At 43.2% G+C, this 13,587-nt stretch overlaps 1 protein-coding gene across 2 annotated transcripts in view; it reads left to right on the top strand.

Annotated features, from left to right (window-relative positions):
• The window catches only part of MSL3 (MSL complex subunit 3), a 122,703-nt gene that overhangs the window by 78,890 nt on the left and 30,226 nt on the right, over positions 1-13,587 (top strand). For both annotated transcript variants that reach the window (XM_029604347.1, XM_029604348.1), the window contains 2 exons: positions 5,377-5,639; positions 7,821-7,930. In XM_029604347.1, the coding sequence (XP_029460207.1) occupies positions 5,377-5,639; positions 7,821-7,930 (373 nt within the window). The remainder of the gene's footprint in view (positions 1-5,376; positions 5,640-7,820; positions 7,931-13,587) is intronic.

The raw sequence follows: 13,587 nt of genomic DNA, 5'->3' as shown, positions 1-13,587 counted from the left end.
GGAAAATGTTAATCTGTTTACGCTTTCAAAAAGTACAAATTCTAGGGGACACACAATGTAGTTACTAGATGATACACTTAAAACTAATAAGAAAAAATACTTTTTTATTCAATGCATAATTAAGCTCTGGAATTTATTGCCAGAAGATGTGGTGAAAGCTATTAGTGTAGCTGAGTTTAAAAAAAAGTTTGGACATGTTCCTGGAGAAAAGGTCCATAAAACATTAAGGTGGAGTTGCAGAAATCCAATGATCCCAGGGATAAGCAGCATAGTATCTATCTATCCCTTGGGGTCCTGCCAGGTACTTGTGATCTGGATTGGCCACTGTTAGAAACAGGATACTGGGCTTGCTGGACCTTTGGTCTGACCCAGTATGACAAGTTTTATGTTCTTATGTTAATTCCTCAACATTAAAACAAGAGGAATCCTTTTTTTTTTTTTTTTTTTTCTTTCCCCCATTCTTGTTTAAAATTGGGAATTTCCATTTTAGCATGCACCTTCTTTACCATTTTTGTTCTATTGCCCCCTACTCAAATTTTTCCTATTGCACAATGGCCTGACCATATCATACTTGTCTGCAAATCTACTATTTGCTGTTTACACAAATCCTCAGAACATAGTAATAAATTAATTGTATGTCCTGCATGATGGATTTAGCCTTTTATTTTATTTATTTGCAGACCCAAGACACTCATTACACCTAAAAATTGAGCTGCAACTGATGATCTTCAATTATCCATTTGTATATTAAAGTCCACCACTAAAAAAAATAATCTTCCTGCTCAATATTAAACTAGTCAAACTGCAACCTTTTTGCTGCTAATAAAGCAAACTAATTTCAATATTTATTTATATACAAACATTCAATCTGAGATATCACATCGGTTTACATTCAGGTACTGTAGGTACTTCCCTATCCCCAGAGGGCTTACAATCTAAGTTTGTACCTAGTAAGGCCTCTATTCCCCTAAATTCAATGGAGTCACATCAGCTTCCAAAGAAGCCTTATAAAAAATGAGCCATCCAGAGTATGCTTTTCAGGGTCAGTCTAAAGAGGGTAAAAGGGGTGAAGGGGTCATCAAATTGAATTCCCTGTACGTACCCAGATCAGTCCAGACGCCTGGGTTTATTCATCCCTGCCAGCAGATGGAGACAGAGAAAAGCCTCGCTGACACTGCTTGATAAGCCCTGGTGCTACCTCCAGTAGTTCAGTATTTCTCTGTCTCCAGCAGATGGCTGGTGCATAAACCTGCAGTTCTTCTTTTACCCTTGCTTATTCTTTTTTCCAGTGAGCCTTCCTCCCAGGGGGCTGGTTCATTTTGGGAACCATTCTCTGTTTGGTTGAGGTGGACCAGTTGAGGTCCAACTTGCTCCATGGGATGTAAATCTGGTGGTCCAGATCCCTCCCCTCACGAGGCCGGCCATGCTTTCATGCCCTTCTTTTCTTTTCAGGGGTTTTCTCTACTCCTTATTCAGTGGCTGATTTGAGCTGGACAGCTCCTTTCAACGCTAGGAGAGAAACTTCCCTGTTAGTTTTTGTTAAAGTTTAAAAAAGTTAAAAAAAAAAAAAAAGACTGGCTTAGTGGTAAGGCTCCGGGGTGACACCCCCCCCCCCCCCACTCCCCTTGTTTGTGTAGGTTCTTTTTTTGCCTTTATGTTTATTTTGTTGGCATGGTTTGCGGCTTGGCTTGCCACACGTGTGGGGCAGTCCCAGTGTGTCTCGGTCAGGCAGGCCTCTGTTCGGGGAAGGGCCCTCCCTCCTCCCAGGAGTCTCCAAATGGCACCTACACAAGCACGCAGCTGCCACGATCAGGCCACTTTTTGATGTCCCTGCTGACTCTGGGTCCGCTAGCTCCCTCGGGATGTGAGCGGCAGCCATTTTGGTGCTGGATTCGCGCACGCTGCCATTTTTGGAGGGGGAGGGGATCTTACTCTATGGCTCTCTCTGGTCCATCCCGGCCCCCCCCCCCCCGAGGGGCAGGGCCTCTCCGAAGGCGCTACTCAGCAGGTCCCTTTGCCTTAGGGGCCTGGGGGAGACCAGGTCCCAAGTTGACCTCTGGGTTCGTGCCCCTTTTCGTTGGACTTTATTCTCCTGCTGCACCAGGCCTATCTGGTGCAGCAGGAAGGTTTAGGGTGCCCACAGTTGCCCCTGGCACCTCAGAGTCCATGCCTGCAGCCTCTGGGCGCTGAGTCGGTGGCTGCATGACTCGGGAATCCCATTTTCCCAGCCCTGGGGGAGGGGGGGTGTAATGGGGGGGCATACAGGATCTGGCATCCCTGGATGTGGATCAGAGGGATGACATGGGGATACCTTCGGTGGCAGAGGGTGATGACCCCAAGATTGTTCCAGAGGGAGGAGTTGGACCCTCTGCTTCCTCGAGGAGCTTGGTTTGAAAGCTCCTCAGGAGGTTCCAGAATTGGATGGGGAGGACCCTGTCCTGGATAGCCTTCTGGCTCCTCCTTCTGCTTTTCCTTATAAGTTGGTACGGCAGTTGGTTGAACGTGAGTGGGATTCCCCAGACTCCGGCTTGAGGGTGGGTAGAGCGATGTCCAAACTCTACCCCTTGCCAGAACACACCTTGGAGCTTTTTGCACTTCAGTAAGAGGATGTTGTGGTTTCCACGGTCACTAAGAAGACTATGAATCCGGTGGCAGGGGTCACGGCACTCAAGGATATTCAGGATCGGAAGTCGGAGCTTCATCTCAAGTGAATTTTTGAGGGGGCAGCCTTGGGGCTCCGGGCTGCCATTTGCTCCGGCTTTATGCAAAGAGCATGTTTACGCTGGGTGCAGGGTTTTCAGGATGGGCAAACGCTACCTGGATCCGACACGTCGAATGCAGATCGCTTGGAGGCGTTGGTCGCATATGTGACTGATGCTCTTTATGATTTGGAGCGTTCGCTGTCTTGAATTATGAGTTCTGCGGTCACAGCCCGACGTTTGCTGTGGCTCCGTCACTGGTCTGTGGATGTGTCTTCTAAGGCCCAATTAAGTTCCTTGCCCTTTAAGGTTCGTCTGTTTGGGGAGCAGCTGATAAAGCAGTTGAGTGAAACGAAGGTACACAAGTTGCCGGAAGACAAGTCTAGGAATAGTCAGGCTTTTCAGTCACGGTCGCGTTTTAGGGACAGCAGGTGATCTTGTCCTTCTAGAGGTCCAGTGGGGTCGCAGTCCCAGGAACCATTTCAACCTCTGGGTTTGAATTGGGGTCAGTCCTTTCGTGGTGGCTGAAGACCTTTCAGGGCCCCCTCGACTGGGGGTCCGGCTGGGGTCGTCCTCCCAGTGAAGCAAGGCCGGTTCACTCCGCCGTACCCTATATAGGGGGCCGTCTGGCAGAGTTTTACGGGCAGTGGACCAAAGTTACACAGGATCAGTGGGTCCTCTTGGTGATAAGAGACGGTTACGTGTTAGTTTGCACGCCCCGTTCTCAACCTCTTCTTAGTCTCCCCTTGTGGATTCTTGGCGAAGCAACACACGGTTCGAGAGACTTTGTGCAGGTTGCATGAGTTGGGGACGGTGATCCCAGTTCCTCCACACAAACAGGGGAGGGGTTGTTACTCCATCTATTTTGTGGTGCCGAAAAAGGAGGGTACGTTTCGACCCATCCTGGATCTCAAGTCGGTCAGCGTGTCCTTAAAGATACCGCGCTTCCGAATGGAGACTTTACGTTCAGTAATTGCGGCGGCGCGCTCTCGGGAGTTTTTGGCCTCCCTGGATCTGATGGAGGCGTATCTACATATTCCCATTCGTCCGGAGCATCAGCATTTTCTGAGGTTGGCAGTGCTGGGTCAGCATTTCCAATTTCAGGCTCTCCCCTTCGACTGGCTACGGTTCCTCGCACATTCACCAAAGTAATGGTGGTGGCAGCAGCTCTTCAGCGCGAGGGGATGTTGGTGCACCCTTATCTCGATGACTGGCTAATTCGGGAGAAATCGTTGGACGGATGCCGTTCTTCGGTTCAAAAAGTTATTCGCCTGCTAGAGTCTCTTGGCTGGGTGGTCAATTGGGGGAAGAGTCATTTGGAGCCATCCCAGATACTAGGCTATCTAGGGGCTCGTTTCGACGCAAGGCAAAGTGTTTCTCACAGAGGAGAAAATGAACTTGGCTCAATGCGAAGGCTCCTCAGTTTTTCAGTTGCAGGAGGGGGTACGGGGCCGAGAGAGTCAACGCTCTGGTAGTGCCTTGGCCTCGGGGGATCTTGCTTTATGTTTTCCCTCCGTGGCCTCTGGGCAAGGTGTTGCGCAGCATGGAAAGGCACCCCGGGAAGGTGATTCTAGTAGCTCCAGAATGGCCACATCGACCGTGGTTCGCAGATCTCGTCAATCTAGTGGTGGACGTTAAACTACACTTCAGTCATCTTCTGGAACTTCTCCATCAAGGTCCCATATTTTCCGACCAGGCAGATCACTTTTGTGTAGCAGCTTGGCTTTTGAAAGGCATCGCTTGAGGCAGAGAGGATATCCAGAGTCAGTGATCGCTACGCTTTTGGAGACTAGGCAGCAGTCTACTTCCTTCTCATATGTTCGGGTTTGGAAAGTGTTTGAGGCTTGGTGTACCAACAGAGGGATACAGGTGATTCGTGCCTCGATTTCTCACGTCTTGTCTTTCCTACAAGAGGGTTTAGCTAAACGTCTTTCTTGCTTTTAATTCCCTTAGGGTGCAGGTAGCAGCTCTAGCCTGCTTGCAAGGAAAGATTGAGGGTTATGCCTTTCCTTCTCATCCGGATGTACAGAGGTTTCTTCGGGGAGCTAAGAATTTGTGTCCTCCGGTGCGGAAGGTCTGTCCTCCCTGGAACCTTAATCTAGTTCTGCGAGTATTGTGTGACACTCCATTTGAACCAATTCTGGTATAAGCAACAACTATAAGGAATTATCTAATAGTATACCTGACACATCTAGTCCCTTTTTCCTAATGTTTGATATCACACCATATATTTGTTTTTGCTACCAAGATATTGACCTCAATTCAATACTCCCATACATTTTTTTCAAAAGAAACCAATTTTGCTTGCCCCATCACTCACTAACTTTGAAAAGTGGAAAATTCAGATGTTCGCTCCCCTCAAAAACAGACTTCCACATAGTTTGCAGCTAGGTCTAGCCATGCTAAAGTTTATTTGCAGGGAAAGATACAAAAAAACAGTCATTTTAACATCTCATAAGCTTCTCTGTTGTATTAAATCAAAGCTGGTAACCACATTTTGTAAATGGTGAAACTTTGTAAATAAAACCACCAACATTTTGGGACAATATGGATAGATGCGCTCATCAAACAGCCATCCTATCCATAATCTGGCATACTTAATATATTCAGCATAAGTAGACTAGAACTTTTAACTGGTAAATGGCTATAAGTTAACATTTAACACTTCTTTTCCCAGAAACCAAGAGGAAGTGTCCCCAAGTCCTCCACTTTTGAATCCCCCAACTCCTCAGTCCACAGACAGCCAGCTTACGACCGGAGAGTCAACCACACCCAAAAGACGAAAAACTGACCCTGAAGCTGTCCAGTCCTTGAGGCGTTCTACGCGACACACCTCCAGCTGTGATCAGATGTCTGAGAGCAGTGCCTCCCCTCAGCCCAAGCGGCGACATCTCGAGACATCTGCTTCCATGCCTAAGCTCTTTCTCTACCTGGATAAGAGTAGGTTGCATTTTCATTTTACGGTTCCTGCTTTAGAGCTCATGCGTCCATCCTTTTTGTCCCCTGCAGCAAATGGTGCTCAATATTTACTATAGCAGTTTAGTTCTTGCACAACAAGCTTTTAAACATTTGGTTGCTTCTAGCCCATCTGTTACATAGAGGATTCATTGTGGTTATTGAAATCCCTCTTGATGATTTCTTTGATTATATACTGAGTTTCTTTCTTTCCTTGCACATTTTCTTTGAGTCACAGATACCAAACCAAGGGCTGGATTCACTAATGCCGCAAGGCATAGTGAATTCGGCAGTAACGGGGGGGGGGGGTGGTCCTGCGATAGCCAGCAGCGATAGTACCTCCGCGGTGCGCTGGCATCGCGCCAAATAACTACACCATAAAAGGTGTAGTTATTCGGCGCAAAACTTGACACCGATAAAGGTGCTTACCTTTCACTGTCGGTGCAGTCTTCGTGGCGTCAACCCCAGTGCCGCACAGACGCCTCCTCTTCCGGGGCTGACGCCGCCCCAAGCGTGCGATAGCTTTAGGAAATAACCCCCTAAGTCTATAAACATACTGGAGGAAAACTAAAAATGTAGTTACTGGACAGAAAATTAGACAATTTATATGAGCTTGTTCAGCCTAAAATTGAGCAAATTTCTCTTCCTAAAGTTTTTATTAAAGATTTTCTGGCAGCCCCTCTCTCCTGTTTGTCTGAGGATTTTTCTGTATATATGTTAAATACATTTGAGTGTTGAGCTCACATTGAAACTCCACTAAAACATTCCCGATGGAGAAATGTTATTTATTTATTTATTTTGAACTTTTATATATCGACATTCATGTTGAGAATTACATATCATATCGGTTTACAGTGTAACAGAAACATTGCGAAAAGCATTACATCGAACAGGGGTTACATAGAACTAGGAACACGGGTACAACTAAGTTTGCTATTAGAGAAACTGCTATTAGAGAAACTGTCAAATGAACAAAAACTAACATGATGCAATAAGTGCGAGTACATATGTACATAATAGAACTTATGACTGATAGTACACTATTAAGAATGGTCCCCTCTAGTCCAGATAGAGAGTTCAAACCAGACAGGAGAGGAGAGCATTCCTGATTTAGAGGGAGGTTCATCCGGTTAAGGAAACGCCTGACTGAATAGCCAAGTTTGTTTGTTTTTTTAAGGATAGATGGGATGGTTCTTGCCTGAGATCAGGGGGAAGAGCATTCCATTGCGAGGGACCAGCGGGTGGATAGGGCGCGTTTCCTTAAGGTGGTCTTTACTGGGGGGGGTGTAAAGAGTGCCTTTGTAGGCAGATCTGAGTGGTCTGGAAGATTCATGGGGACGAAGAGGAAAATTAAGATCAAGAGGCGTTAGGTTATGAGTGGCTTTATGGATTATCATAAGGACTTTGTAGAGAATTCTGAATTTGATGGGTAGCCAATGTAAGCTCCGAAGTATGGGCGTGATGTGCTCTCTTCTGTTAGTATTGGTCAGGATCCTGGCGGTGGAGTTCTGTACCATCTGAAGGGGTCTGATTGTGGGGTTTTTTTTGGTTTGTTTTTAACTGTAAAAATCCAACATAGGCCTACCTTGAGGCACTATAACATCTGGTAGCTGCGAGCAGTAGCGTAATGTCATCTGAGTGGGCTGGTAGGGAGCCAGAGCCCAAGACTTGCTAGCCCAAGAGGACGGCACATAGGAGAGTGAATGGAAGTGCGGTGGAGAGGAGGGACTGTAATGAGGAGTACGATGGTGAGGAACACACACCCAAGCTGCCACCCCTTTCAGCCACGTACCTATTTCCTGGTTCCCCTTCTAGCCACTCGCATGCATATACACTGTGCTTATTAAATGGTTTCCCCTTAAAAATGGGTCAAAAATTACATTTTGCATCACAAAAACACTTAAATTTAAACCCAGATTTTTAGTACCTGACTAATCCCTAATTGCCTCGAAAATAAACCCCTCAATTTTGTTTTTATAAACCCCCTAGGATCAGAAGCCCTACTTATGCTGGCTGCATATACTGTAGTTTACCGATGGACTTAAAATTGTTAGATGCCAGTATCTATGGCAAACATTTTATTAATGACTGAACACAGTGACATGTATTGCTTTGTGTGTTTGGAAAGTCTTAGCAAACCATGACTGTAAATATTTGTTTTAATAGAAACACCTGTTCATAGTGGATCATCCTCACCTGTCACTTTGACTCCAAGCAAGGAAGGCAGTAGTGTCTTTGCTGGTTTCGAAGGCAGAAGAAACAATGAATTGAATGAGGTAGGTATTCCTTAATCTGCACTCAATTGTCTAGCAGTTACTCTTAAACACTAGTTGAAGAGATTGAAACGCTGTGCAACATCTTTTGACTAAAGCAATTTCAAACAGGTTGAACCTGCAAGTTTTTCTGTCCTTTTCTCATACACCTCTCGTCTTTCCGAAAAACATAAATGTTTAATGCCCATTTATTCTGAAATTGGGGATGCTGTTTTCCTGTGAAAGAAATGGCAAAAGTGGGTGGGCAGGGGGTGTAACAGACTTACTTTCAGAACTTCTCAGTACTGAATGCCAGCTTCCAGCTGTGCAAAGAACACTTATAGCAGAAGATCGGAAAGCTGCTGGAAGGCAAAGCAACGACAGGATTAATATATAATACACACATATATTTATTTATTTATTTATTTTTAGATTTTTATATACCGGTGTTCCTATATGAAATAAAGATCACATCGGTTTACATTGAAACAGAACATGAAAATTGCCAAAAGGCATTACATAGAACAAGGTTATGAAACTTGGAACAGTGTACATAAGTTCAAAATTTAACAATAACGTTGTAACATTGATGACCAAAAGATAAAGGAGAAAAAAAAAAAAAAAAGACTTAAACAATTAAGTTGACAGGTCTTATTGAGCATAAAAATTATAACGTTTAAGTGAGAAAGTCTCAAGTGTCCTGCAGCAAGAGATTAGATACCGAAGTAGGTAGTGGTATGGAAAATGGGGGTTTGTGAAGAAGATATGTTCTTGCTGGTTGGAGGGGAAAAAATGATGATCATGGTCCTGGAAAAGCTTGGCTAAAGAGCCAGGTTTTAAGTTTTTTTTTTGAATGAAGAGTGGCAGAACTCAAGCCGAATGTCTGGTGGGAGCGCATTCCATTGAATGGGGCCTGCTGTAGATATGGCACGTTTATGATGCGAGGATTTTGTTGAAGGTACATAGAGTGTGCCTTTATATGCTCCTCTGATGGGTCTAGAGGAGGAGTGAGGGCGTAGTTGGTTACATAATTGAAGAGGAGAGATATTGTGAATGGATTTATGAATTACGGTGAGTACTTTATATAGGATCCTTTGCTTTATAGGCAGCCAGTGGAGGAGCTTGAGAATGGGGGTGATGTGATCTCTTTTATTCGTATTGGTAAGGATTCTGGCTGCAGAGTTCTGTAGCATTTGGAGGGGTTTGATGGATGAATATGGAAGGCCAAAGAGAAGCGAATTGCAATAGTCGACTTTTGATAGAATAATGGCTTGTAGGACCATCCGAAAATCGTTGAAACAAAGAAGAGGCTTCAATTTTTTTAAGACTTGTAACTTATAAAAACAGTCTTTGGTGGTTGTGCTTATGAATTTTTTAAAATTGAGCTGATTGTCTAGCATGATACCTAGATCTCGAACATGTGGTGAGTGATTTAATATGGGAGTGGATGAGTTGAGTAGGTCAGCTGGGTTTAGAAGTTTGATGTTGATGTCTTGATTGATGATTAGGATCTCAGTTTTGTTGTTGTTAAGAATGAGGCAAAGGCTGGAGAGAAGATGATTGATCTGTTGCAAACAATTGTTCCAGTGAGCCAAGGTTTTTTGTAAGGATTCTGAGATTGGGATGAGTATCTGGATGTCATCCGCGTAGAGATAGTGAGTTAGGTTTAGTTTAGTAAGTAGATGACATAGAGGTAAGAGGTAAATGTTGAAGAGGGTAGGGGAAAGGGAGGAACCCTGAGGGACCCCCCGGTTGGAAGGGATCGGTTGTGATTCTTTGTTGTTAATCTTTACTTTGAATTGTCTATTTGCTAGGAAGGATTTGAACCAGCTGAAGACTGTTCCTTTAATGCCTATATCTGCCAGACATTTTAATAGAGATGAATGGTTGACAGTGTCAAAGGCTGCAGAGAGATCTAGTAGTATCAAAAGATGTGGTTGTTTTTTGTCCATATTAGATAGAATAGAATCTGTAAGAGAGATAAGGAGAGATTCAGTGCTTAACGATTTCCGAAAGCCATACTGGGAAGATACAAGAATGTTGTTTTCTTCCAAATATTCAGATAGTTGTTTATTGACTATCTTTTCCATAATTTTGGCGATCAATGGCAGATTAGCTATTGGGCGGAAGTTAGCTGGATCTGTGGTTGGAAGGTTAGGTTTTTTAAGTAGAGGTTTGAGAATGGCTAATTTAAGTTGGTCAGGAACTAGACCCTGGGAGAGAGAGCAGTTAATGATGTCTGCAATTGGTTTTGATATGGAGTTTCTTATTGCGATGAGAAGGTTAGTAGGAATTGTGTCTAAGGGATGAGATGACGGTTTCATTTTTTTAAGTATGTTTTCTATCTCAAGTGCTGAAGTGGTCTCGAAAGTTTCCAGCGTTGTATTTAGTTGAGGTGAGGTAATGTGAGGGAAAGGGGGATATGAAAAAGATGATGAGAAAGAGATAGTCAGTTTGTCAATTTTATCCTTAAAGTATTCTGCTAGTTCTGATGCTTTGTTGAGTGCTTGATCATCAGGAATGGTAGGAGGTGATGGTTTAGTGAGAGCTGAAACGTAGGAGAAAAGTGCTTTTGAATCAAATATGAAATGATGTATTTTTTTTGAGAAAAAATCTCTCTTTGTTCTCAGTATGGTGATCCTATAAGCATTGAGGGAGGTTTTATAAATAGCTAATGTTGTGGGGGATGGGTTTCTCCTCCAAGTGTGTTCTTTATTTCTTAGCTCTTGTTTAAGCAGCTTCAGTTCTGGGGTGAACCAGGGTTTCCTGTTGTCTGGCGAAGGTTGTACTACTTTTGTGATGGAAGGGCAGGTAATGTCTGCGATCTTTTTGGTGATGTTGCACCATGAGGTGGTGGCTGTAGATGCGTTGGAGAGATCGAGATGTGATAATTCATTAGTGAACTGATTGATGAGAAGGTCTGTAGAACAAGGTTTCCTGAATTGAATAGTGTTTTTTGGGAACGAAAGTGGAGGATGTTGTGAAAGCTTGAAGGTCGTGTTGATGATTTGATGGTCCGACCAAGGGACAGGTGAACATGTGATTGTATTTGTGTTTGAGATGCACTGATTAATGAAAATAAGGTCTAAAGTGTGACCTGCTTTGTGGGTAGGGGCTTTTATAATTTGTGTGAAGCCCATGTAGTTGAGAGCCGAGAGTAGGGTAACACAATTTGGGGATTGTGGTGAAGCATCGACATGTAAGTTGAAATCACCCAGTAAGATGGCAGGTTTGTCTGGGTTGAAGTATTTGGCAGAGAATTCAATGACTGGTGAAGGGTCAGAATCTAAAGATCCTGGTGGAGCATAGATTAGGCCAATTTGTAAATGATCAGATTTAAAGAAAGAGAGCTCTAATTTTGATGTGGTATATGAATGTTATAAAGATATTCTTAGACCTTTCTTGGCTGCGAGAAGCAGACCTCCTCCCTTTCTTTTGGTTCTAGGTATGGAGAAAAAATCATAAAGCTGAGTTGGTAGTTGATTTAACAGAGCTAAATCTGAAGGTTTAAACCACGTTTCTGTGATTGCACAGATATCTGGGTTTACTTCAGTAAGGTAGTCGTTTAAGATATGAGTTTTTTTTTAAAGTGATTGAGCATTGAATAGAGTAAGAGATAACAGAGAAAGGCCGAGGAATTGTGTGATTGGTGAAATCATTATTGGAATTAGCCTTTGATGACGGTTGTAGTGTTGTGGGAGAGGCTTAGTTTGATGTTTACGTTGATTCTTGATGATTGGTATGGAGTATTCGCCATGGCAAACATGGTGATGTATAGGGATAGGGAAACCAAGAAGCATGTTGATCTGTTTGTGTGGTATAGAGAGAATATTAGAGGCTTACTCGAGTGCTCCAAAGAAGATGAAGATTCAAGGGCCAGTAAACTGGCTTATTATTGACCCGAAGCTGGCTTTAGGATCAGGGAACACTATCTGTTGAGGTTCCAGGGTTTGTGGAGATTTTGGATTACAATTTCAATTTGTTTTCCTGTTGATGAATAAAGCTTGGGATCTATTCTCGTCTCCCGGTATATAAAATACACATTGTGGTAAGGGTTTATAAACTCCATACATCTGTTTTCCTGGCATAGCATCTAGTCTGCTACAGTCAAGTGGTACTTTGAGTCAGTGGTGTAATTGAAAATACATTTTAACCATGTGGAATTAGCAGGTTGCTGATGTTTGATGGGGCTCATGCATATTTATTTCTCTATTTCTCAATTTTTCTATACCGCACATACAGCAAACTGACCAAGGTTTACAACACATAAAATAAAAATGTAAATAAAACCAATATACATTATTTAAAACATCTCACCACAAATATTAGTACTAGCAAGTGTTTTTATTTCTCTCTATCTGCAGAAAGAAAAGGGCTTTCCTTGCTAACAATAACAGTAATCCATAAACAAGGAGAAAAGATTGATTTCATCTAGAGGCTTTAAACCTTGTCTCTTTGTTTGTGGACTCATATATCTGACTGTACTGAAGGGTAATGTTGGATAATAAAAACCAGCGTGGTAATGCAAGTTACCTGCTGGTTTTAATGCCAGCAGTATATTTGTACTAAAGATGCAGAACACAGCACAGCATTGTCATGGTTGCATTAAAGACAGCACAGCTATGCAAATGCTGCTGTGTTAAGCAGCTTGGATTTCCCTGCATGAACTAGCCCAAAGCGAGAGGTTAGTGCAGGCAGCCAATTTTCCAGACTCAAGTACATATTTCTGTCCCTCCTGACACCACCCATTTCCCCATAAAGACACCATTGGACCTATGTGGTCCATGAAGCCCCCATCCATCCCTCTGGAGATAAGGGGCCCCTGGTGAGCCTTGTCTGCTCGGATGAGGATTGAATAGGCCTGGAGGTATAAGTTAACTAGTCTAATATAGTGTAGCTAACTTGTGTGGTGTTAGTCTATTTTGAACCCTGTAAGTTGGTTGCTTTTTTTTTTTTGTTTAATTGCTCTGTAAAGATAAACGTTCAGAAACAAATAATTTTATAGTTGATCTCAGACATTACACAATGAAAATTTTCTCTGCATAAAGTACATTTTCCATAGACAAATGGTGCTGAATCACCCATGACATATGGCTGATGTTGTTCATTGGCACTGAATGGACCCTTTTCTCTTAGCTCATAGAGCTTTTGCTCTGTTGAGCATGTGTAGTAGTTTTCTTGTGAGTCGCTCAGTCTTTTCGTCTGAGCTACAGCACAGGTTTGTACACTATTTTTTTTTCCTCTGTGTGTTTCTTTATTGGTATCGTTTGTTAAGCTTTTTTTTTTAAATAGCATTTTTAAGTGCTATTTAAAAAAAAAAAACAAAAACAAAAAACTTCACAGAAATGTCTGGCATCAAGAAGCCCAGTATCTGTGGCTTCAAGGACTGTGTATGTGGTAGAAAAATGACCATTACAGATGGACCAACTACTACTATTGTGGCTGGATATGTCCTGCCCTCTCAACAGTCTTATACAGTAAGGGGTAATAGCGCGTCGAAAACGCGCAGCCAACCTCCCCAAAACTAATAGCACCCGCAACATGCAAATGCATGTTGATGGGCCTATTAGTTATTCCCGCGCGATACAGAAAGTAAAATGTGCAGCCAAGCCGCACATTTTACTTTCAGAAATTAACGTCTGCCCAAAGGCAGACGTTAATTTCGGCCGGCACAGGGAAAG

The sequence above is a fragment of the Rhinatrema bivittatum genome, chromosome 5 (assembly GCF_901001135.1).
Source record: "Rhinatrema bivittatum chromosome 5, aRhiBiv1.1, whole genome shotgun sequence".
In the NCBI taxonomy this organism is placed as follows: domain Eukaryota; kingdom Metazoa; phylum Chordata; class Amphibia; order Gymnophiona; family Rhinatrematidae; genus Rhinatrema; species Rhinatrema bivittatum.
Note: the sequence above shows the minus strand (reverse complement) of the source record. Positions and strands in the feature narration are given on the sequence as shown.